This window comes from Numenius arquata, chromosome 9, assembly GCF_964106895.1.
Source record: "Numenius arquata chromosome 9, bNumArq3.hap1.1, whole genome shotgun sequence".
NCBI classification, from domain to species: Eukaryota; Metazoa; Chordata; class Aves; order Charadriiformes; family Scolopacidae; genus Numenius; species Numenius arquata.
In genome coordinates this window covers 8,506,659-8,531,631 of record NC_133584.1, presented here as the reverse complement: position 1 = coordinate 8,531,631, position 24,973 = coordinate 8,506,659, and the positions used below count along the sequence as shown (strand labels likewise).

The 24,973-nt window shown below is 42.7% G+C and overlaps 2 protein-coding genes across 6 annotated transcripts; one reads left to right on the top strand and one right to left on the bottom strand.

The window, feature by feature from the left end:
• Positions 1–568: 568 nt before the first annotated feature.
• On the top strand, positions 569–24,842 carry GFM1 (G elongation factor mitochondrial 1). 5 transcript variants are annotated; one of them, XM_074153130.1, is made up of 18 exons: positions 569–668; positions 1,210–1,362; positions 2,062–2,194; positions 2,404–2,608; positions 3,333–3,449; positions 4,035–4,185; positions 8,171–8,325; positions 9,231–9,315; positions 10,262–10,399; positions 11,091–11,192; positions 11,833–11,889; positions 12,291–12,428; positions 13,429–13,511; positions 20,910–21,072; positions 22,165–22,309; positions 22,794–22,954; positions 23,831–23,884; positions 24,409–24,842. In XM_074153130.1, exons 1-18 carry the CDS (start codon positions 603–605, stop codon positions 24,538–24,540), a joined length of 2,238 nt encoding a protein of 745 aa, XP_074009231.1. In that variant the 5' UTR covers positions 569–602; the 3' UTR covers positions 24,541–24,842. The 5 variants fall into 5 exon arrangements, with proteins under 5 accessions (XP_074009231.1, XP_074009232.1, XP_074009233.1 ...); XM_074153131.1 differs by having other exon boundaries at positions 603–649; positions 1,203–1,362; XM_074153132.1 differs by lacking the exon at positions 569–668 and adding an exon at positions 720–1,013.
• LXN (latexin) lies at positions 12,997–20,149 on the bottom strand. Its single transcript, XM_074153137.1, has 6 exons — positions 19,999–20,149; positions 18,519–18,581; positions 17,741–17,915; positions 17,010–17,146; positions 14,991–15,053; positions 12,997–13,851 (listed from the first exon to the last, which is right to left on the bottom strand). The coding sequence occupies exons 1-6, from the start codon at positions 20,125–20,127 to the stop codon at positions 13,756–13,758; spliced, it is 663 nt and encodes a 220-aa protein (XP_074009238.1). The 5' UTR covers positions 20,128–20,149; the 3' UTR covers positions 12,997–13,755.
• Positions 24,843–24,973: the final 131 nt, after the last annotated feature.

The following is a 24,973-nucleotide window of genomic DNA, read 5'->3' as shown; positions in this document are numbered from 1 at the left end:
TCTTGATCAGGGAGTGGAGTGATAGGATGAGGGGTAATGGTTTCAAACTGGAAGAGGGGAGATTGAGATTAGATATTAGGAAGAAACTCTGGACTGTGAGGGCGGTGAGACACTGGCCCAGGTTGCCCAGAGAAGCTGTGGCTGCCCCATCCCTGGAGACGTTCAAGGCCAGGCTGGATGGGGCTTTGGGCAACCTGGTCTGGTGGGAGGTATCCCTGCCCATGGCAGGGAGTTGGAAATAGGTGGACTTTAAAGGTTCCTTCCAACCCAAACCATTCTGTGATTCTATGTCTTCAAATGTTGTCACCGGTGAGCTTCAGCAGCATAAACCCTAATCACTTTGTCAAGGTCACTAATTAAAACACTAATGACCTCGCTCCCAAGAAATCCTTAGGCCCCAGTCTAGTAGGAACCTTCCCCCTCTCCTCTATCGCGATCCCATATCGGTGTTTCCCAGCTCTCCCCGCTCCCTCTCGGTTCTCCCTCCTGCCCCGGACCTGGTACGGGCACCGCCCGCCGGCCGGGCCCCGCTCCGCATGCGCGGTGCCCCGGAAGCGGCGGCGGGGCTGACCGGTGCGGCGGCGGGCGGGCGGGAGCCAGCCATGCTGCGAGTGCTACGGGCCGGCCTGGTGCGGCCGCGGCTGCGGCAGCAGCGACACCAGCAGCAGGTACCGGCCGCCGCCATTTCGCGAGGGGCGGCCGCGGGGCGGGGCAGCGCTGGGGCCCTGGGGAGGAGACCGCGGGGGACGCGGCCCTGAGGGGCCCGGCGAAGCCTGTGAGGGCCGAGCTCATCCCGGCCGTGGGGCCGAGGTGACCGCGGGGACGCCGGACGTAAGATGTCGGGCTCCCCCGTCCCCGGTGCGGCGGGAGGGAGGTGAAGAGCCGGGAGGAGGGGACGGTGGCAGGGAGGGGACAGAACCCTCCGAAAGCACCGCGGGAAAACGTGCGGCCGCTCGGTGGAATGAACTGGAGGCAAAACGGGGAATACTGGGAACATACAGCGGGATTGGAAGGTGGGACTTGGCGTGGAAGGGTTGCTTCGTGAGGGGCAGGGCTTTGAGGTGACCCTGTGGGAGCTTTAATTTTTAAGGTTTCCATTTGCTTTAAATGACCGATTTGCCATAGATTGACTGGAAGGTTATTTGTCGGCACAGCGTGCTAGGTTTGATCTGCTCCCAGCTAAAACAGCGGTTTTCTCCTGCCTTTCAGTTTCTCCTGAACTCCTGCAGGCACTGCTCCTCGGGAGTCCTTCCCAATGAGAGGATCCGCAACATCGGCATCTCGGCCCACATCGATTCGGGGAAAACGACGTTAACGGAGCGAATCCTCTTCTATACGGGCAGGATAGCCCAAATGCACGAGGTGGGTTTTTTGGAGGAGTCCAGAGCAGAGCTGCTCTTCATGGGCTGAGCATGCTGAGAGCCATCACGATGCTGCTGTGACTCCTTTGAATGCAGGGTGTAGTGTGTGGGGTGAGGGAGCCATGCTTGGCACCCAGTGAGGCTTTTCTGGCCAGGCTGGAGAAGGAATCCTAAAAATCTGGTGGTTTCCCCCATAACCCTTTAAAAATAGGTGAATGGCAAGGGAATAGAAGGTAATCCCTCCTATACTGCAGCGTTCTTCCTATTTCAGAGCACCTCAAATCTTCTTTCAAGACTTACTTCTCCCTTGCTGTCTCCATGGTAAATATACAATGGAAGATAGATGTTTCCTTTGAGGTAGTCAAAGATGACTCTCAGAAACAGTGAACACAGGGATGCAATTTTTAGCTACAAGTATGTTAGCTTGTTAAATTCACAGTGAAGCATAATTTGCCTCAGAATTCTGATAACCTTTTTCAGGAATGATCCCCGGGAGAGGAAAATACATTAAAGTTGCAGCTGCAAAAAAAAATCAAATTTGTTTGTAGTTCAAGAATTACAAGCGATTCTGCCATGTCGGCTTTTCTTCACTGCATGAAGGATAATGCGCAGTATATAAAGCATCACTCTTGCACATGCAAAATTCGTAGTAAACTCCCTTGGGCTAATTTTTTTTCTTTTTATTTTCTTTTTTCCTAAGGTGAAAGGTAAGGATGGAGTTGGAGCCGTCATGGATTCAATGGAGCTCGAGCGACAGCGTGGAATCACAATTCAGTCTGCAGCAACATACACCATGTGGAAAGACACCAACATCAACATCATAGATACGCCAGGTAACAACAATTCTGAACATGTTAAGATTGCTGTTCCTTCATGCATACAAAGAGCACGGTGCTGTCTTTGTCTTCGTTAGTCACTCAAGCTGAGCTAATAGGATTCTGTAGCCAAAGACTGGTTCTTGTGGCTGTTTCTCATTTCTACATTAATGAAGCTCATTACCTTTTATCACCTATGAATAACGGGGGGTTTTTATGTTACTCAGGACACGTGGACTTCACAATTGAAGTGGAGAGGTCTTTGAGAGTGCTCGATGGAGCTATTCTGGTTCTCTGTGCTGTTGGAGGAGTTCAGTGCCAGACAATAACTGTGAACAGGCAAATGAAACGTTATGGTGTGCCGTTTTTAACATTCATCAATAAACTGGACAGATTGGGCTCTAGTCCAACCAGAGCTGTACAGCAATTGAGGTATTTATCACTTAAAATTATTTGTAAAATCATTCTGAACTATTCACATAGCAGATTAATACTAAGAATATTGAAAAGCATTCTCTTGTGGGGTCTGTAGTCGCAGTTTTGGAGGATAATACCTGACTTGAGGGTAAATCTTAATCTGGTCTATAACAAGTCTCCATTTTCTCAGGCAAAACAAGCGTTAGTGTCAGCCCAGGCTTGCTGTGACTGAGAGTTGTGGGTTTGATATTTATTTTGTTGATGGAACTATATTTGTAGCCACTTTGAAAACAGCCTTTTCATTTCCCCTAGGTCCTGGTAGGAAATGTGCTGTAGCCCACAGCAGGGAGATGACAAAGGGCTGGACGGTTTCTAGTTTGGATACCAGCAGTCCTGCTTGCTCCACACCTGCAGTCTTTCTGTGGCTAATTTAATCTGTGAGATAAATGCATTAAGGGAGAAGCAGCTCCCATAATCAAATAATTAATCTGAAACCAGTTTGCACTGCCTTCTTTCCCATGAAAGTTCGCTGTGTCTGTTGGGATACAGAGGGCTGGCAGTCGCTCAGGTTAAAATCCAGCTAGGCATTTTTCGTTGGCATTGGTAGATTTTTGGCAGTGTCTAAAGAACAAAAGATAGTGATATTGTCGGAATGGTGTGTTGTTCAAAGACCATCTGGAGCACATATATAGAAATGACTTTCCTCTTGAACTAATTTTTTATTTGCTCACTTTTTCAGATCCAAGTTAAAACACAATGCGGCTTTTGTTCAGATTCCAATGGGACTGGAGGGAAACTTTAAAGGAGTTATAGATCTTATTGAAGAAAGAGCTATATATTTTGATGGTGCACTTGGGTAAGTTTTGAAACTTAAATATTTCTTACCTGGAGCTACTCTTTGTATGAGTGATGCTGCCTGTAGTTTCTCTTCAGAGGTGAAAAACCCTGCTTTTTGGGAAGTTAGGGATGTGGCTTGTGCTAGGGCTGAGGTACCACCCTTCAGCTTTCCAGGTTACAGCAAAATGATTCTGCGGGGTCAGGCTTAGTGATGGGTAGCTGCAGCATGAATTATTGGCTGCCTGCAGTGGTGCGAAGGGGTGGTAGCCATGCTTGCCACCCTGAGAAATAGGAGACTTGCTTCATAACAGGAACTGATAGTGTATTATTTTTGGTGTGAGCTTACCGGGATGAAGATAAGATGTGAGTGAGGTTGCTGAGCAGGTTATCCTGCATCCTTTCAAACTCCTGCCATGAGTGGGAAGAAACCCTCCTGCTAAAGCACCAAAGATAATACATTGATACTCTTAGGTGATTTTTCTTTCGATATCCATGTCAACAGTGAATTCTTCCTGGTCAGGCTGGTCATGACAATGGTTAGTGATTGAAAGGTTGATTCGTGTGGTATTTCTTCAGAGTGGTAATGTTATTTATGTGTGTGTAGCCAGACCCTTCGGTATGATGAAATTCCAGCTGAGTTCAGAGCTGAGGCTGCAGAGAGACGTCGGGAGTTGATCGAATGTGTTGCTAACTCGGATGATCAACTTGCGGAGCTGTTTTTGGAAGAAAAGATTCCTACAGCTGCCGAGTTAAAGGTAACTTTATTGTGGTTCTTCTTCCTGTGGCACCGTTATCTCACTCTTTTGTGTCCCTATCCCCCTTCTCCCTCCGTCCCCCAATAAAAATTTCTGGAAGTCTTCAAGAAATTTTGTTTGCTTGAGTTCTCTGGTATGAGTGCCACCTTCCACAGGTGGACTCCCGCTTCACTCCCTGTTGAGGGCCCATTCCAAATTTGTTTTTTGTTTGCATGGGAAAGGCTGAGCTCTTGTGTGCCCTTTAGGTACCAGCAAATGGCTCAAAGGTACATCTAGTCATTTTTGGCATTCTGGTGCTTTGCCGTGCTACAGCTTGATGGGTATGGCTTGCTTCATGTCCCTCAGCAAGTCAGTTGTTGAGATGCTGTAAGTTGTCTTTGTGCCTAGGAAATTCTACCCTACTTTGTATTTGCATTGGTTACATCTATCTAAAGTGAGAAGAGCGATACACTAGAAGGGAACTGGAATGACTTGACGTGGAGACTCCAGAGGAGGTGAATCCAGGTCAAAATACAAGTTTCCAAAAAGAAGAGAGCTGCATTTCTTGAAAGAGGGGAAAAAATGATACATGATTAATTTTATGAAATGCTTCAGGTATGAAATGGCAAACATGCCAGCATAAAGGGATGCTTACAGAAGTAATGATAACGCCGTTTTCCCAACACCAGATGGCCTTAGACTGAAAGTTACTTGTTCTCGTGACGGTTTGATGTCAGTGGTCCTTCAAGCATGTGTCCACGTAATAAAAGGTGGTAGGGAGGCCCAGGAAGATCAGTTGCAGTTGTACAGTCTTTGTGCAAGTCCTGCCACTGTTCACTCCAGGATGAGATGCACTTGTGCAGCTCCATGGAGGACGGACTGGAGACTAACTTGAATTACTTCTTTTGGACTGTTCTGTGTCAGACTTGGCAATCTGTACGTACTGTAGCAGGCTGCTACGTGGGATGGCAGTCCCTTCTTTAAGGATGGTGGTTGACTAATGATTCCTCTTGAGTTACTGCAGCATTAGCTATAGCCAGGACAGGTGCAGAAACTTGGCTGTCCTGGTGTGAGCATAACAGATCCTGTGCCGCACGTGGACCTGCTTCTGCTGTGCCGTGAGTGTAAGGGTAATCTGAGGACACGTGAACTTTAGAGAAGAAGTGCTAAGCTGGTTTACATTTACCACACAGCCTCATGGAGTAGGGTTGTAACTCAAGACAAGGATGTGTAGCTGTTGACACACAGCAGCCTGCTGGGCTTTGTGTCTTGGCAGATGGTGGTGTGAGGGAACCACGCTGTATGGTTTGTAGGCCTGGTCTCAATGTGGTTGGGTTTTGCCCTTAGTGCACGCTCGGTGCAAGGATTTGTGTGATGCATCTTGCTGTTTGCCACCACCTCTTGCTAGCATTGGAAGTTAACTTGAGCAGTAATCTTCTAGTGCCTGCTGTTATTATAAAAAAAATTGAAACTGCTGCAGGAGACCAGTTGCTTAATGTGATTAAATAAAAAGTGAGGTCTGAAGAGCCCGTTACAGTAGGAGAGGCCTTGTAGGCAGACTGTTTTTTTGAAGAGAGGTGCTGTTGGAGCTAGAACAGTTTGTCTTTGAGTGGTGGTGTTGCATGGAGTCTCCCTGGGTCCTGGAGCCTGCCTGACACGGCACTTGAAGCCTCCTTTTGCTTTTCTTTGCCTGCAGCTGGGTGGTTCAGCTGGTAGCTGAAGAAGACAAGTGGAATTGAGACGTAAATGTCATGAGCAGGAGCTGTTTCTCTGAGTGGAGCCTGCTAGGTTAGCTGAGTTAGAGCCAGGTGTGATCACTGAGGTTCCTCCTTTAAACATAGATTTGGTATTTAAGTCCTCTTCTAAGTACTTGGCCTGTTAGCGGTGCCTGGTTGCCCCTGTGCTATAGCCCTTTCCCTGTTAGGGTTTGCAGTCCTCGCTTTCCTGGAAGTTGCCCCACTGTCTGTTGGGATATAGAGGACTGGCAGTCCCTCGAAGCTATTGCATGTTGCAAGTCCCCTTAAGATTTATTTATTTGATTCTTCATGGCCTCTAAATTTTGATGTTTTAACTTTGTTACAGACCTTGGGTTTGGATTTTTTTAAAAAAAATTGGTTTGGCTGTGTGGGTGTTTCACTGGTGATTGATGTCCCTAGGAAGAGTATGCAGGAATCTGTATATCCCAACTTGGCTTGACACATAAAAACACAAGAGTTTTTTCGGATGCACCAAACAAATGTATCTCTTATTGATAATCAGGTGGTTAGTTATTCCAGTATATCCAGTATATATTCCAGTATCAAATATTATTTTATGACACCTGAGCTATTCCTGTTACAAAGCAGCCCTTCTCGCTTTGATGAAGATGGAAATGTAATACAATTTTAGAGACCTGTAAGGGTCTGTCTTTCACCTGGCAGAAGGAGTGGTACCGATGTGAGTACACTGTGCTGCTGTAAGAGGTGAGAGATTTTTAGCAGGAAGCTGTTTTTGATGGCTCCTGCTGGGAGGGAAGTCTGTTACCGAGATAAATTTGTCTATTCAGCATGCCTCTGCTTCCCACTTCTGAAAGCCAATTAATTACAGCTCTAATGGCTATAGTATTGCAGATGCAGGTTAATTTGTACTAATATGTCCCTGAAGATGGATTTTCTTTCAGTGGCCAGCAGCCAAGTTTCCACTGAAAATGTCTTTTTGTGGAAATGGTGCTAAGTATCACTCCTGGATGCCACAGTCACAGCATATGATGTTTGCTGAAGATCAGCTGCTTAAACATCACCTAATTTGCTGCTCTCCATAATGCCGCACTCAAGGAACTGAAGTGTCCCAGGTACTCAGTGGGGCACTCAGTGACAATAATCTGTATGTGACCATAAAATTACTCTTTTCCCCAAGATAATTGTTAATGAGGATAAATTGCAGTCACGTTGCTCCTTGTATTATTTTTGTGAAGTCATTACATCAACAAATTTAAGGAACCACTGTTCTCTCTGCTAATTATGAAAACAGCTTAACCTTCTGTGCTCTGAATAACTCCCAAATTAGATGATGTGGTTAACTATCTTGGCTATTGAGGATTTGTTTCTTTTAGTTTATCAAAGAAGACAGGAGCTGTTTTCGGTTGGAGTGAGGGCCTCAGTAAGCATAGGGAGATGGCATCCTCTAGTGGCAGGGAGAGGTGGGACTGAGGTGTAATCTTGGCTTCAGTAATTAATTGCAGGGTGGGGAGGGCGGCAGATAGCTTCTGTCCACCTTTATGGAAGACAGCTGTGATCCCTGTTGTGGAAGCTGTTGGTGCTTAATTATGCTTTGTAACATTGTGTGATGCTTGGGTGAAAGGCACTGAATAAACATGGGATTACTGTGCAGTTAGTTTAATTTGCTGTTTGCTAGGACAGCCTGAGAAGATTCCTAGGACAATTGGTGCAACTTCAGCAGGTCTGTAGATGAATGCAAGTAGGTTCTTCAATTGTGATTTTAAAACATTAGTCATGAAAAAATGGTGATTCATTGAGTATGGTACTTACCCAAATATCCCTTCCCTAACTAACTTCTTCTTTCAGAACAGTTTTCCGTAGTTTAAAGATATCAAAGCATCTCATCTTACGCTCACAAATTTAAATATGTATTTTTTCCTCAACATGACTAAATAGTGGGAATGAGACACATAAAACAGAAAGGAAAAACACTAATTTTACTAGCAGAGAATCAAGAAACTTACTTCTAAGTATTCCGGAGTTATCATTATAATTATCTTAGGCGTTTTCATTTTTAAGTTGAATTTAAGATGAGGGAAAAATAATCTCACGCTTCTCTAGAATTCTGGTGAGCAAGTTTTATGGGAAGCTCTTGTGCAGGGGGTTGTACAGGAGACTGGGAGCAGCTACTTTGATCCAGGAGTAGAGTTGACCAGCAAAGAGAGAGAATGGAGGCTGCTGCTTGGTTGGTGATGTGTCAGGCACCTAAAGTTGTTGCAGGAGGAGAGTAACGCACTGACATTTTCCAGCTTGCAATCAGAAGAGCAACACTGAAGAAGTCTTTTACCCCTGTACTGGTGGGAAGTGCTTTAAAGAACAAAGGAGTACAGCCGCTGCTGGATGCTGTCCTGGAATACCTCCCCAATCCTTCCGAGGTTGAGAACTACGCTATTCTTAACCAGGGGTAAGTGTATTCTTGAGCATACAAAGTGGTCTTGAAATCAGGTTCCAAAGCAGTGTAAGATGTAGCAGGAAACATTCCTAACAAAATACATAATTTTGCACAAACTTCCAAAACAAAGCAAACTCATTTGAGGGTTACTGTTTATAGTGGTATTTTTAATGCGTATCAAATGTTAAATTTGAAAAGTTATTATATGATGAGAGAGTTTTTTAGAAACTAATGGTAACCCTTAAAACCATTCCTACAGTAGAGGAGAGAACACATCTGAAATGTTTTATTCTTTGGACATGTTTGTTGCTGTATATGTGCCTTGACAATTAAGAAGCAGGAAACCCAACATTAGAGCCGGTAAATAGCCTTTACCATTCCAGTCATGTCTTAGGGGTGGCCATCAAGTCTTTTTAATGTATTTCAGTTTTTTAGACAATATAATGATAGCTGAATAGAAATTATGCTAATAAATATAGTTTATGACTTTTTTGCCAAGTGACTACCTGACTCTTGAGTCCTCACTGCTCCTCTGCCTCCCACTGCCTCTAACATCTGCCTGCTGGGGTAGACTAAAACTTCTCACATGGCTCAGGAGCATTGTCAGAAGAGTTCCTGCAATATCTCTAAACCTGGACTTGCTCATGAGATGTGTCTGAGTGTATGATTAATTGCTTTCATGGCAAAGTAGTTGGATGATATGAAGGACTAGTGATACTTGTCATAGTTTCAAGCTCCTTTTTGGGATCTGCAGTTTCTCTGGGATACCTTCTGAGCATATGGGAGCATCATGAAGTCTTTGTTACAAACCTGTGAAGCTGAAGGCCCTTGGGACTTTTTAAGGTTGGGCGTATGTTTAGAGGAGGCTGCCATGTTTCATTCATAACATAAACTCCCTCTCCATCCCTATTTTTAAGGGAGTCTGAGGAAAAATCCAAGTTCCTATTGAACTCTGCTCGAGACGATTCCCAGCCTTTTATAGGCCTCGCGTTTAAACTGGAGGTAAGCTGTTACTGTTTCCCTTTCTAATCCAGCAAAACCAGTAGAGAAGCAGGGCATTTCCTGCAAGAGTTGTTGGTGTATGCAAGTCCTACTTGCACTGAGCTGATGGCTTGCCATTGATGTCTGGGAAATACCTTTCGTTTTGGGGGAAAAGTACACATTTAAAGCTTTGTATTTTCAGTGTATCTTTTTATGCATGTGAAGGCTTTTTTACTTGGTGACTGTGTATATGGTAAAAGCTAAACTGAAAGTTTCTAGAGAATGGATGCCCAGGACATTACCTAACTGACTTTATTCAATTGCTTGCAAGTTTCCCATGCTACCAATATCTGAATTACACAGAGGGACTGCAAAAGTTATATTTGCATTGTGTTAACCCCGAAGGAGAAAGGAAGGTATCCAAATTTGTTATTAGATTTGAGTACAAACCAGAGCGGGTCCAAACAGATGGTACTACCAAAGCTCAAACGGAACAAATTTTAAAATCAGTTTTTTTAAGTTCAATTTAAATTTAACTTAATCAAAAAAAAAAAAGTGGTTTCAACCATAAAATCCACAAATGTATAAAAAACCACAGAGTTCTAACCAAATTGTTTGCTACCTAGAGAGTAGCAGTTCAGATTTTCCTATGGAAAGTGGCTGGTCAAATTGCCAGTTAACCTCTGCCTCTATTGGGAAGGTTTAGGACTGGTAAAATTGGAGAAATAAAGAAAATTGCCAGGAGATACCGAGTTCCATTCCAGAGTCAAGGGAAAGCTGAGACTGTTAAAAAAAAGTCTACTGTTAAAAAAAAAATGCAGTAGACATATAAATGTCTACTATACATATCTACTGTATAAATTCGAAACAGAAACATTGCATCAGTCAGTGCAGATCATGCTTTGAATAGTAGCGATCTTGACTCCCAGAAGGTTTATATCTGATTTTTAATGATTTTTGATTCCAGGCTGGCCGCTTTGGGCAGTTAACTTATGTTCGAGTTTATCAGGGGATGCTGAAGAAATCTGATTACATCTATAACACCAGGACTGGGAAGAGAGTGCGTGTACAAAGACTTGTCCGTATGCATTCAGACAACATGGAGGTGAGTGTGAGAGGTACAGTCCACACGCATTGCCTTTTGAACCACTCTTACTAAACAAGCTTCTCGCTTTTCAACTATCTCTGAACGATCTGATATGTCAAATTTCTGCTTTTGTTGTTAATTCGTACTTGCCTGTAGCACTCTAGAGCCCTACAAGAAACTGGAATGATCTCTAGTATATTATTTCCACTGAAGTGGAAGAATCTTTGCCCAAGAAGCATTATAAAATGGCTTTGAGGTGATAGCTAAAGAGCGCCAGCTGTGATATTATCCCCATATTCCATACTTCTGGGAGAGGGGAAATAAGATTAGCAAAACGTACAAAAAGGTTTTCTTCTGTGTGATTACTGAATACAATTGTTAAACTAAAAATTGATTCTGAAACTTTTGCAAATCCTACACTTTCCTGTTTAAGATTCCTGAACTCTACAGCTGGGTCAGGTCTGAAACATAGTATGTTGCTTTCTTCACATCCTTACCCTAGAACAAGCAGGTATCTAAGCTATGCTGTCCTTTTTCTGCTTTGAATAAAGAGATAAAAGATGTACAGAGCATTTTATCAAGGCTGGAATTTTCGAAGGAACTTGACTTCAAGCTTTTAAATACAGTATTTATATAGCTTCTTAAAACCAGGTGTAATTTGTAATATATCTTACAGTGTTATCTAAATAGTAAACTTTTCTTTCTCAAGGATGTAAATGAAGTTTATGCAGGAGACATATGCGCGCTGTTTGGAATTGATTGTGCGAGTGGGGATACGTTCACTGATAAAACCAGTACGGACATTTCCATGGTGAGTACGCCTTTTGTCTGTATGCCTCGTGCCTTGGAATTTACCAGGATTTTCTTGTAAAAGTTTGTAAGCACTTGTTCAGTTTAAATATATTTTGTATATTCAACTGCAAATATTTTTTGTGTTTATTTGTTATACCTCAAGGAGCCTGACTATATAGAAGTATGGTATGTGCAAGAGAGAGATATGCCTATTTACTATGCTTGACATCAAATATTACTTAAGTATTAGCAAACTGTTCTGGACTGTTAGAAGCGGATGCTGTTACCCAAAATTACTAAGTTATATATTTGTATGTGTCTTTAAATACATCGGTTTTATTTGTATATATATTTACAAAACCTGATAGGAAGCAGAGTCTTGTAATTAGTATGAAATCCAGAGATCAACTCCCATGTAGAAAACAGGGTTGGGAATACTGTGGTTGGCAGCACGTATGCATTATGTTACAGCCTTGTGGTAATCCTCAGGAGAGTCACCTAATTTTGTTAGGCTATAATATTTGTTACAAGGTAGGTAAGTAAAACAGTCATTCCTGTTTGTAACCCAGAATCCTTGTGACCAAACTTGTCTGGAAAAAATGCATCACCAGGTGTAGTGGAACTCAATTGTATGATCTGCTCCTTTATGGTTGTTGCAGGAATCAATTCACATCCCTGATCCCGTCATTTCAGTAGCCATGAAGCCTTCCAACAAGGTAGGAGCCTATAAATCAACTGCTTTCTGACTGAGTTACCTTTCCTCTGCTGCTTTATTATTTTATGTGGGTTAGCAGTTAAATATGGAACCACAGACTAAAATGAGCCCTGTTTTAAAAGGTTCTATCCAAAGTACTTAAGAGCACGTCATTTGGATCACTCAGCGTGTGCCTGTGTTAGATGGTATCACTTCGCCATAAGGATTCATGTCTTTGACCTGTGTAAATGCAGACTTGAAGTAACTGGAGGGATAAATAAATACAGTTATAAATGTATGGCTGTGTTTCACCAAATAACCTCATGACAGTAGAAAAGCAGTTGATAGAAAAATTTGAGGCCTTTTTGTTGTGTGACTTCTGGATGCTGAGTTAATGTCGTCTTGTGTATGTGACTTTTTCAGAATGACTTTGACAAATTTTCAAAAGGTCTGAGCCGCTTTACAAGGGAAGATCCTACCTTTAGAACCCATTTTGATGACGAGAGCAAAGAGACCATCGTTTCTGGAATGGGGGAACTGCACTTGGAAATCTATGCCCAGGTAATTTGGAAAGCAGATTCCATGGGTTCTGCTTTTGCCTGTTTTCCCACCCAAAAATTCTCCTTCCTTTCTGGCTGAGACCAAAATCTGTCTGCAAATGGGGTAACTGATGCCAGCCTTTATGCCACATTTTGTAATTGGGTGCCTAAGCACACATCAAATTGACAAGATGTCTGGAGTTGCTCAACTCCACTTGCTTTTGTGTAAATCAGGGTTATCGTGTGACAATAATTTTGAGATCTTCCTAGCAGAAAGCGCCATGGCATTAACGTGAACAATGCTGGCTGCTCAGGGAAGAGCTTAACTTCTCAGTCAACTCTTGAAGATTGTTTCTCTCCAGTGGTTCTGTTTTGAAGGCTTGTAAGCTATTTAAATGAAACTTCTGCCTGGAATATTTTTACTTTTTGGTTTAAATCCATAAAAAATGTTGTATTAAGCACTATGCTTTGCTTTAGCAGACTTTGCTTATAACGAATTTTACTGTTACCCATTTCCTACAGGAAAGAGAAATATTCTATTTCTGTGTTTTTAAATGTATCATTCCATAATAAGAGAGGAAGCAGGAGGAAACAGTTACTGACAGTGATTTATTTGTTTCTTTAAAGTTGATGCTTATACTTTATTTTAGTCTAAGACAATAGATGTATCTGAAATGTTGACAGAATGAAGAAAATATGGCTTTTGTTTTGGAAAACTTAAACTTGACTAAAACAATTATTGCTGTTCCCTTTTCCTATATCTAAAGCTATAGCCCCTAAACAAGGATGACTGCAGAATGACAGGGAATCACTTGTAACATTTAAAAAAAAAAAAAAAAAAAACAACAGAAGACCCCCTACCAGGACCCCAAAAACCAATCCAATCCCAAACCAAGAGTTAACCCTGATTGAGTTTCTCATTTCAAAAAGACCCATAAATAAAATAATTTCCAATGTATTGTTCAAATGGAAGAACTCTGTATTTCATTCTGGTTTGGGTTTGTTTTTTTTTTTTCCTGCAGCGAATGGAAAGAGAATACGGTTGCCCTTGCACCATGGGAAAGCCTAAAGTTGCCTTTAGGGAGAACATCTCCAAACCTGTACCGTAAGTATTTGTTCTGGCAACAGAGGTTTTTAAAACTTATTTTGATGCAGAATTTGATTATGTAGCAGACAAAGTGCCTTTTGGATTATCAGATCAAAGCATGATGTACAGGAAATGTTTAACTGAGGAAGGACTTTTCTTTTTGTACCTTGATTGCATATTCACCCTCACTAATTTATCTGCCCTGCCTTCAAATGCTTATTGTAGCATTTGAGCTTCTTCCATTGCGGTATCAGGTGGTCCATTATTCTGATGCGTGTTTTGGCTGACGGCTGTCCTGTGTTACTTGAACACCATGCTGTGGGTGCCAGAGAACTGTGACTTGCCAGGGAATGATCTCCTGTGGGTAGAAAATACAACTGTAGAAAGTGAGAAGGTATTTTCTGTGAACAATACTGAACAGGAATTGACTGCTGTATTACAGCCATAACTGGGGTGATTGTAAGTAGGTTGATCAAGCACCACTAATGGTGCAGGGCAAGCACTGTAACGTGCCGTCCTGCTGAGCTCTCCAAATATCTGAAGTTCTCTTGCAAGATTTTTTTCAGCCTGTGCTGTGCTCCACGCTGCTGCAAATACATTTTTCTTTCATCTACGCAAGTTTTGCAGCTCAAGCATGTCTATGTTGGGACCCCTCTTACTACTGTTAGTGCTGTTTATATTTTGGGACGTCTGCCCTTAACCAAACAGAGCACAATGAAAAATCTATGCTTTTGTTCCACAATTAGTTAGCTACTACTTCTCAGGAATTTTTCTTCATAGAAAACTTGGGAAGTAAAACCACTATAGATGCCACAACTGAACCGAGAGTGCAGTGGGGTGGGAAGCACTGGAGCTAGAAGTGGGAGCGAGATCTCTGATTGTTACCAGTGGATGATTTATTACAGGAGGTTGCATAATTGAGAACTTTTTTCAAATTTTCATTGTTTTTCCTATGAAAACACTTGCTCAGATCAGCAAAATTATGATCAAGAACAACACAGAATGTAAGTACTGTTCTGGGAACCAAAGTTTCTGCTCTTCTGGGAGCTACTGGGGTAAATGATTCCTCTGTGTACTGGTTCACTGCTGTCCTCTAGCGTAGAAACACTCTGCAGCTCCAGCTGGAATGCAGCTAAGCAGTCCAGGATGCTGGCAGCTGCTTCTTCCCTTTATCCCTGGCCAGTTTGGCAACAGTATCTCCCAAGGGGAGAGAGCTGTGAATCACCAGCGTCCTGAACCTCTGCCACTCCTAAGAAGGGCCCAGGAATAGCTGAAAATTACCATCTGCTGACACAAGGTGGAGACCTGGTGTCTCCTGCCTGCACAGGGGCAGAAGCCCAGAATGCTGTGGCAGATAGTCATCGTTGCCCTGACCTCACCCCGTTTGCTAACTGACCTGCCAGGCAGCAGATCTGTGACCGCCCCACCATCTGCATGTCTGAGTTGGAGGTTGGCAGTCTTAAAACAAGAAAAGGCTTTTTAGAAATAAGACTCTACCTGGGACACCATTTCGTGAAGCAGAATCATGTAGTCAAATTCAAGATATTCATCACTTCTTTTCTGGAAAGACAAGATGAAAAGGGCTGAATCTGGGGCTTCCCCCTATCTTAAAAGTAATGAATCAGCTTTCTGGCAGCTTGTGCTAACAAATAAAGCAGATGGAGTTTAGTCACTATAACAAAACAAAGAGATACCGTTTTGTATTTCTGTAAACTCCAAAGTTGCATTTGAGAGACTCAATGCGAAATTTAAAACTGTGTTAATTCCTCCCTTAAAGAATATAGATATATCTCAACTTCAGGAACTCATTTGGGAACGGAACACCTGATTCTACGACGTGTCAATTTAACCCAAAAATTGGCAATAGGATAAGGACAGACTTGGAACACACTCCAGAAGCCTTACGGTGGATAACAGGTTATCAGTGATTGTGTGAGTGACAGAATACCCACTGGCCTTTGGAGTGTATTCTTTACCTATCTATTCTTCAGGGAAAAGAAAAGGAACAAATTACTATAGAGATGAAAGCTGGTTTAGTTTAATAGTCTTCTGTCTCCCTTATCTTTAAATTCATCTGGTTTGTAAGAGTTTTAAAATGTTGCTTGTGCAGGGCCCTGCAGCATCTGTGAACTGCTTTCAGATAGCCATCAGAGGGAGCGAAACATTAACAGACTTTGCTTCTAGAGTGAGTTTCTGCCTTTCCTTCATACCCAGAACTTCATGGGACTTCACTGGCTGTTCTGAGTGGCAAAACATTCAGGCTCTGAAAGTCTGTTCTAAAGACTCCTGATAAATGGGGTTTTCTAAATATGAAGTCCTGCTTCTTTATCCTAGCTTACATACTAAATTTCCTTCAATTTCAAGTCGACCATCCCTTTAGGAGTTATTCTTAACTCACAGTACATTTTCTCCAAATAGAACAGAGAAGAACTGGGAGAATCTACAGAATTCTATTAATTAAAAAAAAAAACAACCCAAAACCAAAACTTTGCTCTGATAATAATTCTTCTGAAAGCAAGTTGCTTTATCAGTTAAGCCTGTTCCAGGCAAGAAGTGTGCAAGGCTTGTTGATGGTGGCAGCTAATGACTCAATTAATTTGAATAGCGAGATTTTCCAGTCATTTTTACTTCTTAGCTTAGGGCAAGATCTATTCAAGATAAACACATCACCTGTAATCACTCAGAAATAAGTGAAAATAGAAAACATTTTGTCCTGAAGTATTCTGTTCCCTTTCTGTCTTGTGACACATCTTTCTGAATTCAATTTTCTTATCATAAACTTAATTGATACTTGTTCCCTCCCGCCCAAGAAAAAATACTAAAAATCAGTAAAAGTAAGTTTGGGAAGAACAAAGTAAAAAAGCTAATGGAGAGAGTGGAATTAGATCAATATTTTCTTTCTTGATTAGCATTTTGAGGTGAAGTAGCAAATGGCTGGAGACTGCAGTACTGCAAACAAAAGCAACGCAGATTGCGTTTCATTGAATTTGAGGTGCAGCCCATTGCTATTTGTCCAGACATGGCTATCGCAGGGATGTCAAGCAGTATTGCTGTGACTGATTGCTAGATCATGGTGTAGATCAAGAGATAAAGGACAATATTCCAGTGTGTGTTATGCAGATGCAAGAAGAATACTGTCAGCTGGGCTTACGCTACAGATGAAAGGCAGGAAAGTAATATAAAACCATAATTAACATGATGACCTCCAAGTGGAAGAGTCAATTTTCTTAACTAAATAAGCGTAGAATACTGCTATTGCCAAGAAGACACAGCTTCTATAAGCAAAATTTATGAAGAGAAGGAGTGATGTAAATAGACACTCAAGCTTTTGTGATTTGCTAGAGGAAAGGAGTAGGTGGAATAAAACCCAAACACTGTCTTTAAAATGAACCAGACCAAGAAAATCGGACACAATTGAGGTTTCTTGCTTAAGAACTTAGTTTCAGATGTACTCTTATATGTGCCACAGCTGCTCTTAAATGCTCTTTTTGTTGCAGGGCATTGTTGGTAACTTACCACTTGCTTCACATGTTTAATTTGGGCAAGATGGAACTTAGTGTTTTCGGTTGAGTTCTGCCATATCACATAGCCAGAGGCGACCCATGCGAGCCGGCGGATGGGCTCCATTTCTGGGGGCACATTGCCGTGGCTGTCTGGCAAACAAAAGGAATAATGTATATGAAGCAAGAATCATGGAGTTGCAGTCATTAACAGAACCTCATCACCTAATAGTAGGGTTTGGTGCTAAATGTCACTCGCTTATGTTCCTTGCTGTGTCAGAGACCTTCCATATAATCTTGGAGTAGCAGCTACATCACCACTGTGTCTTTTCATCCCACTTCTTTCTCTTATATATTATGAGGTCTTCAAGGCAGGGCAGACCCTCGTACTACAGTCAGGGTGTCTGATGTACAGCCACAACCAGTGAGCAGGATGCTGGTGAAGGGAGAGGTAACAGTAGCAGGAAGTTTTCAAGAACAGTCACATGCAAATCACGTATAGGTTCTGATTTCAGAAATGAGGAATACATTTAGTTGTGTTGTGATCAACACACCACTCTGAATAAGAGGAAGTGAAGCAGCGTGTGTTCAAAGCAGGGCTAATGGCCTTATCCCCTCGGCCCTGGCTTGTTTGGAAGGGGATCCCATATGGGTCATGGACCGCCACCAGTCGAGCTCAGGTTTGCCTCTGGCCAGGGAGGACATTGTCTCAAAAACTTCCTTCTCGCCCAGACCCCTTCTTTGTACCTGGTATGTTTTCTGCCACGAGCTCTTTTTCCAGGGTCCTGATTCGATTGTAGAATACGTTATCTGCTTCCTCTGTGTTCTTAAGTTCTCCTTCAAGTGTGAACTGCACATCTGGAGCAATGCTTTTGTTGCCCAGATGATAAAGAACCTCAGCAGTGCAGTTAATAGTACTGTCCTGTTACAGAGTTAATTATGTGCATTAATATTTGATTAATTACATGTATAAGATTGGTAATTTGCACTTCTAAAATGTATTTTTTTTCTTTATGTAGTTGTCATTTTCTCTGAGTCTGTCCCATAGAGATTTGTGATTCTTTAAGCCAAGGTTAAATTCATAGTATTCCTGTGACTCTACCATAAGGGCAGTTTTCTCTCTGCAGTGACAGAAAGGGCAACGTTGGTGGTGCAGAATGTCACTTGTGCTATTCAGTTGGAGTAATGGGTTCAAATAATTTCAATTTGAAATTGAATGACACTGAAATGCCCTTGTCATCCCTCAAGCATTTTCTTGTGTGATAGTGGTAGGTACCAGATGTTCAGGGCTTTTGTGGTGTAGAAAATGGGGCTTCCTTTTTTGGTAAAGTTAAGCCTCTTGGTTTGATTGTTTTAACCTGATTTGCAGTATAGAAAAATCTGAACCGTGGTACCAAGTATTATTAACCGTTGTGCCCACTGGCTTCAGGTATGATCAGCAGCATAAAGCGATGGCTTTTTATTACACGTCAGTAGTGCCAACTTCTGCCCACAGAATGTATTAATTAAATAAATCTGAACTCACTTTATCAACGACATCTTCTAACACCAGTTCCAGATAGTACTTATGCCCAACATCATCGATGTCCTAAATAAGGAAAACATTAAGAACATTCATTTTGTAAAATACTGAATTATTTTGCATTGTGGAAAAGTAGTGGAGTTATTGTGAAGCATGCTGCAGCACTGCCATTCTCTGCGGGGCCTGGGCAGAGCCTGGGATATTCTTTTATTTCTTCCTGCTGTGTTAAGATCATTCATTTATTATGCACCTGGTGCAGCATTTGATTAGTACCTCCTTGTCCATTCCTAGTCTTGTATACTACTTAATTGCCATATTTGGGCTCCCTGTATGATTCTGTCCAATAATTGGCTGCTTGGTTAAATACTGAGATAAGAGTCTTAATTGGGTTCCTTGTAGTAAGGCCATTTTGCAGTTCATTGTGAATTATATCATGTCAGATATATATATATTTTTTTTGATATCTACAATAATGACTTCAGCAAGCAGGTTAGTTTTGCCATAACCCCTGTTGTAGGACGTTTACCAGCAATTCCAGGGCAGGACAGGTAGTCACAAGAAGAGCATCCTCCTCTGGAGGGAAGGGATCCCATCCAGAGGGACCTGAATAGGCTTGAGACATGGGCCCACGTGAACCTCATGAAGTTCAACAAGGCCAAGTGCAAGGTCCTGCACGTGGGTCGGGGCAATCCCAAGCACAGATCCAGGCTGGGCAGAGAATGGATTGAGAGCAGCCCTGAGGAGAAGGACCTGGGGGCGTTGGTTGATGAGAAGCTCGACATGAGCCAGCAATGTGCGATGGCAGCCCAGAAAGCCAACTGCATCCTGGGCTGCATCCCCAGCAGAGTGGCCAGCAGGGTGAGGGAGGGGATTCTGCCCCTCTGCAGAGCTCTGGTGAGACCCCCTGCAGTGCTGTGTCCAGCTCTGGGGTCCCCAATATAAGAAGGACATGGACCTGTTGGAGCGGATCCAGAGGAGGCCACGAAGATGCTCAGAGCGCTGGAGCACCTCTGCTGTGAGGACAGGCTGAGAGAGTTGGGGTTGTTCAGCCTGGAGAAGAGAAGGCTCTGGGGAGACCTTAGAGCCCCTTCCAGTCCCTAAAGGGGCTACAGGAGAGATGGGACGAGGGGAAATGGTTTTAAACTGGAAGATGGGAGATTTAGATTAGGTATTAGGAAGAAATTCTTTGCTGTGTGCGTGGTGAGACCCTGGCCCAGGTTGCCCAGAGAAGCTGTGGCTGCCCCGTGCCTGGAGGTGTTCAAGGCCAGGCTGGATGGGGCTTTGAGGAACCTGGTCTGGTGGGAGGTGTCCCTGCCCATGGCAGGGCGTGGGACTGGATGGTCTTTAAGGTCCCTTCCAACCCAAACGGTTCTGTGATTCTATGAATTCCTGCCAATTTCTCCCTCCAAGGAGACGAGCTCGCCCTTGGCCGAGCAGATAACCAGACACCAGCCCTGGTCACCCCCCCGCCCCGGGCACTCACCTGCCTGCGGGCACCGCGGAGGCTCCGCAGCGCCAGCCCGCGCCCGGGACTGCCCCGCCGGTAGCAGACATAGCCGGTGGCCAGCGTTGCCGCCCGGCTGGCGAGGCCGTGGCTCGGCTGCAGCTCCATGCCGGCGGGACCCGCTTCCTCTTCCCCCAGGAAGCGGCCGGGGCGGGGCGGGGCGCGGCCGGCCGGGAGGAGCGGGGCCGGAGCCGCCTCCTTCCGTCTCGTCTCGTCTCGTCTCGCCCCGTCCCGTCCCGTCCGGAGCTGCCGGGCGGAGGGCGCTGCGGAGATGGACCGTGACTTAAGCGGTTGGCCCACCGCCAAGGAGCCCTGCGTTACCCCCAGCTTGGAGCTCGGCCACCCCAGCCGGGTGGGACAGGGGGCAGATTTTTCGGAGAAACCTCAGATCCCTCCAGTTTCACTTAAAAAGTATTTAACAGTTCATATTTACGATTTTTCCCCCTGATTATCCCCTTGTTCAGCGCCTGCACTGAACAACAAAGTACTTTGTAGGTGGAAACTGTGGCTATGTGTGGAAACAACAATAAATACTGCTATTCAGTCAACAACAAGCAGAAGCCTGAAGGTAAGCAGGCTTTATTAGCCTTGCTCACCACACACAGAAGTAGCTTGGTTTTGCGGTTGTTTTTTGAGAGATTTAACTCTTCACAATCTCTCAGCATCGCACTTGCAAGATGAAGAACCATGGTGCTCCCTCTTTGGGCATTATGTATCTGCAGCTGCTTTTTCTGCCGCTGTCGTGGCATTTAGCCGTTTTGGTTACACGTAACCAAACAGAACGAAGCAAAATGCAGAATGTGAACTTTTTCCTTAGAAAACTGCGGTTAGAGCATGGTTTGTGTAATAAGTAACATGTTATTCTTGGGGGGGGATTTGTTTGTTCTTAGATTTGAATTTACTCACAAGAAGCAGACAGGTGGAGCAGGCCAGTACGGCAAAGTTATAGGCGTTCTTGAGCCCCTGGATCCGGAGGACTACACAAAACTAGAATTTGAAGACAGAACCGTTGGCACAAATATTCCAAAGCAATTCGTGCCCGCTGTTGAGAAGGTACGAAGTGTTTTGTGTGTGCGTATGATAGAAAACATACCAATTCTTGTTGTTTTCCTGCTCTGCCGTCCACTCTTGCTGTGACTGTCTTGCCCCAGGCAAGGAGGCTTACACTTACGTCAGTGGAAGCCATCAAATTTGTTTGGCTTTGCTTAATGCTTTACATTCTGAGGTTTCCACTTAATTTGCAAACTGCCGTTTGTTTTCTTTGGCGGTGTGTGCTTGCTCTATTTCCATAGCAGTGCAGCGGTCTAAAAAATAGGCTTTCCTCTACTTTTTTTTTTTTCCTACAGTCAAACAAGCCTCCTCCTGTTGAATCTGCTTTTTAATGGCCCCAGTCTGCTTTTGATTGTGGCCACGCGATTCTCATCTCTAACCCCAAAATATGTAACATTGTTGTGACTTCTCTGAGGCCAGTTATGGAGAAAACTGTAATTAAGCTGGATTTCCTGCATGAATTGCCAAATATTCTTTCTTTTTTATCTCTTCTTTTGGCCTTCTCTGTGCCTGTCTCTCTGTAACTGTGTAATTTATCACATACTACTTTTAAGTAATACCTAGCAATCTTTGGATTCCTATAATTCTGGATCAACCTAAAATAACTCCTTCATTATTTCATGACGCAACACTTAAAAAGATTTTTGCCAAATCCTGGAGAGAGCATGCATTCTTAAAACAATCTTGTTCTTCACCCAAGTGGTTAGAGTAATTCTTTCCACAGGGAGCATTCGTTCAGTTTTTGGTCATACAGCCCCTTTACAAAGCAACATCCTGAGTACATTTCTTTTTCTTGTCCTTTGCTTGTTACATGATCTCTGTTTTTAAAAAATACCAGTATCAAACTGAGGTGCCAAAGAATGATAGTACAAAATTTTCACACACTTGGGAATGAAAAGTTTTGCCCACTGTTATTTTCTTCCAGCATCTTATCAAGCAAGAAGGTCCATTGGGTTAGATATGGCATTGTTGGTTTTTTGTAATTGTTGTTTTGTCTTTTAAGTTTAATGTCTTTTATATGCTGTTGTTAATGCAGCTCTTTTTTAAGCTTCACTTTGGTCTACAAACTGCTAACTTTGAGATGTTATTTGACAGGGATTCCGAGACGCGTGTGAAAAAGGTCCAGTGTCAGGGCACAGGATATCTGGAGTCCGGTTTGTCCTAGACGATGGTGCCCATCACATGGTGGACTCTAATGAAATCTCTTTCATCAGAGCAGGGGAAGGAGCCCTGAAGCAAGGTATTAAGCTAGTCGTTAGATTGCGTAATCCTGCTGCCTTCTTTACCGTTGGAGCTAAATTTAACAAACCCTGTTCTATAGATTCGTTTGTTGCCTGGTGCATCCAGATATATATTCAAAGATTGGTTGGTTGCGTAGAGCAGAATATATGCAAGAGTTTGTAGAAATTTTGAGGGAGGCACAATAATCCCTTTAGTTGTATGAAATAAATGCTCTTTTCTAGAATAAAGAAACACCAACAGCTTCATCCTTACATGAGTATGAAAAGAACAGTTTATCAAACTGCTTCCCTGTATTATGGTCTTGGGAATAAAAGGCAGAAGAGCTGGAATTCCACACAGCCGATTATTGTTTTCCCCCACTGATGTAAGAAACACTTGGCATTAATCGTTAAATGTTTCTTTGCTATGCATAGGGGTGTCTTGAATTATACCAGGTTTGTTCTTTGATGTTTGATTATTTAATTAAGGTGGTTTTTCTCCAGCTATGGAAAACACCACTGTGCGTATACTCGAACCCGTTATGGCGGTGGAGGTGATGGCACCCACTGAATTCCAAGGAGCGGTGATAGCGGGAATTAATCGCCGTCATGGAGTGATCACAGGACAAGATGGCACAGAGGGTTACTTTACTCTCTATGCAGAGGTTTGTGGTGTTCACTGGTTCCTGACCTTTTCTTCTCCTGCCTTGCCTTTCGACTCGATTACTGTTTTACTTATCGACTAATATGTGTAAACCTGTAGCCAGGTTTTTCAGTGGATAAACACGTTAGTTTTTCAGTGGTTAAGCATAACATTAATTTTCAGTATCAGTGAATGTATTATAAATCTCTCTTGCTCCAGAGAAGCTGACTTACTAACCTAAAATCACACGGTGGTAGAAAAAGGAACAGAACTCAGGTTTCTTGAGTCGGGTTGGCAGTGCTGCCTCAGAGGGAAAGAAACCCGTGCGGCGACACAGGTGTACAGAATTCAGGGGGAAGATCTTTTTGTCAGCTGTCTTCCTTCAGCTGTCACCTGCATTAATTGTAATAATTGTAGATAAATGCCAATGACTTGTCTTCAATGTCCATTCTTTTATGTCACCTCTGAAAACGTATTTGTTCTCATGTCAGGTCATATAGAAGTGTACATCTAACAGTGGTGGTGTAGGGTCAATTGTCTCGGCAAAGCCTTAGCTGATGCACACGGTGTCACTTCTGCTTTATGAATTGTGTCTAGAGCTGCAGTCTTGAGGTATTTCAAATGTTACCATCTCTTGCCTGGTGATGCCTGAATTTGTGATACTCTGGTATCTGCTGCATTCACTCTGAGATTTTTGGGATTTTCTGCCAAAAACACGTTGTGAATATAAATTAGTTGAAGTAAGAGATGCTTCACTAAAATAGGTAATTAGATCAGTACTTTTTACAAAGAGCACCAGATTTCAACGACTCTTTATATCATAATTGATATTAATTGGACGATAACCCAAAGTTGGTGGAAAAATACCTTTTCACAGAATATTATGCTTGGATTTTAGGTGCCACTGAATGATATGTTCGGTTACGCCACTGAGCTGAGGTCTTGCACAGAGGTGAGTACTCTTGGAGCTTTTTGCTGGAATGTGTTTATTTCTGTAAATGAAGTGTGCGAATTTGCATCATCATATACATAGTATAAACAGCAGTAAAAGTGATAAAAGTCAAAACAAATGCAGAATAGGAAAATAACCTTAGAGCTTTTAATGTTACTTCAACTGCCTTTTAATTAACATAGCTATCATTAGTTGTGTCATTTCTGGCCAAAAAATTCTTTCATACTTTGAGGAAAAGATTCAAGTTTGCAAGTAATACAAAGTGATAGTTATCAGTAAAGGTATTAAATTCACAGGCTGGAAAAGTTGAGGCATCAAGTTGTAAATGTCTGCAAGTAGAAGAGATTTTTGAGCACAGCAGTGCTCACGTTATTAAGATGTCCTTTTTAATGATACTAAAATGCTCACTGCATTTGAATCAGGTGAGTTTGTGTGTTATTTCACAGATTAGGGCATGTCCTACTGTTAAATCGGTTTACGTGTTTAGCATCCTCACTTTCACTATTCTTCTTCCAAATTTACAGGGAAAGGGTGAATACACAATGGAATACTGTAAATATCAACCATGTTCGCCCAGCACTCAAGAAGAAATTATTAACAAATACCTCGAAGCAACAGGACGACTTCCTGCAAAAAAGGGCAAAGCCAAGAGCTGACTTTTTTCCTCTTGAGTACATTGAACGGTTTTTCACAACCTTCTCTAAAAGCTGGGTTGCCCAAGCGATAGGAGCAATCAAGGCTGCCTGGATAAGCGCAGGCTGCAGTGGGACTTGGGCTTGTAATTTCATCATAATATCCTTTGTGGTATTCTCGGAAGCCACCAGGAGATTACAACGGAATTGTTCACATGTCAATGCTGCTCATTAACAAAATATATAAATGTTAAAACACTGATAATAATTTGTCTTGAAATTTGTCTTAATCCGTTTGTATTAAAATAATTTTATTTTTTTACTTGATACATCATTATTTTGTAATTAGGCTAGTTGCTGTTTCTCTGGTTTTGAATTTTTAAAATTTTTAAGGATTTTAGTTTAGGAGACTCAACTAAACTAACTGTGAACTGCTGGACAGGCACAGGGGGTGAAT

Coding starts and splice junctions, on each gene's coding strand:
- GFM1 (XM_074153130.1), top strand. CDS start 603: ATGCTGCGAGTGCTACGGGCCGGCCTGGTGCGGCCGCGGCTGCGGCAG. Junction 3,450..4,034: donor TATTTTGATGGTGCACTTGG/GTAAGTTTTGAA, acceptor ATGTGTGTGTAG/CCAGACCCTTCGGTATGATG. Junction 22,310..22,793: donor GGAAGGAGCCCTGAAGCAAG/GTATTAAGCTAG, acceptor GTTTTTCTCCAG/CTATGGAAAACACCACTGTG.
- LXN (XM_074153137.1), bottom strand. CDS start 20,127: ATGGAGCTGCAGCCGAGCCACGGCCTCGCCAGCCGGGCGGCAACGCTG. Junction 18,582..19,998: donor TCCGCGGTGCCCGCAGGCAG/GTGAGTGCCCGG, acceptor TTCCTTATTTAG/GACATCGATGATGTTGGGCA. Junction 17,916..18,518: donor TAGAAGATGTCGTTGATAAA/GTGAGTTCAGAT, acceptor ACTCTGTAACAG/GACAGTACTATTAACTGCAC.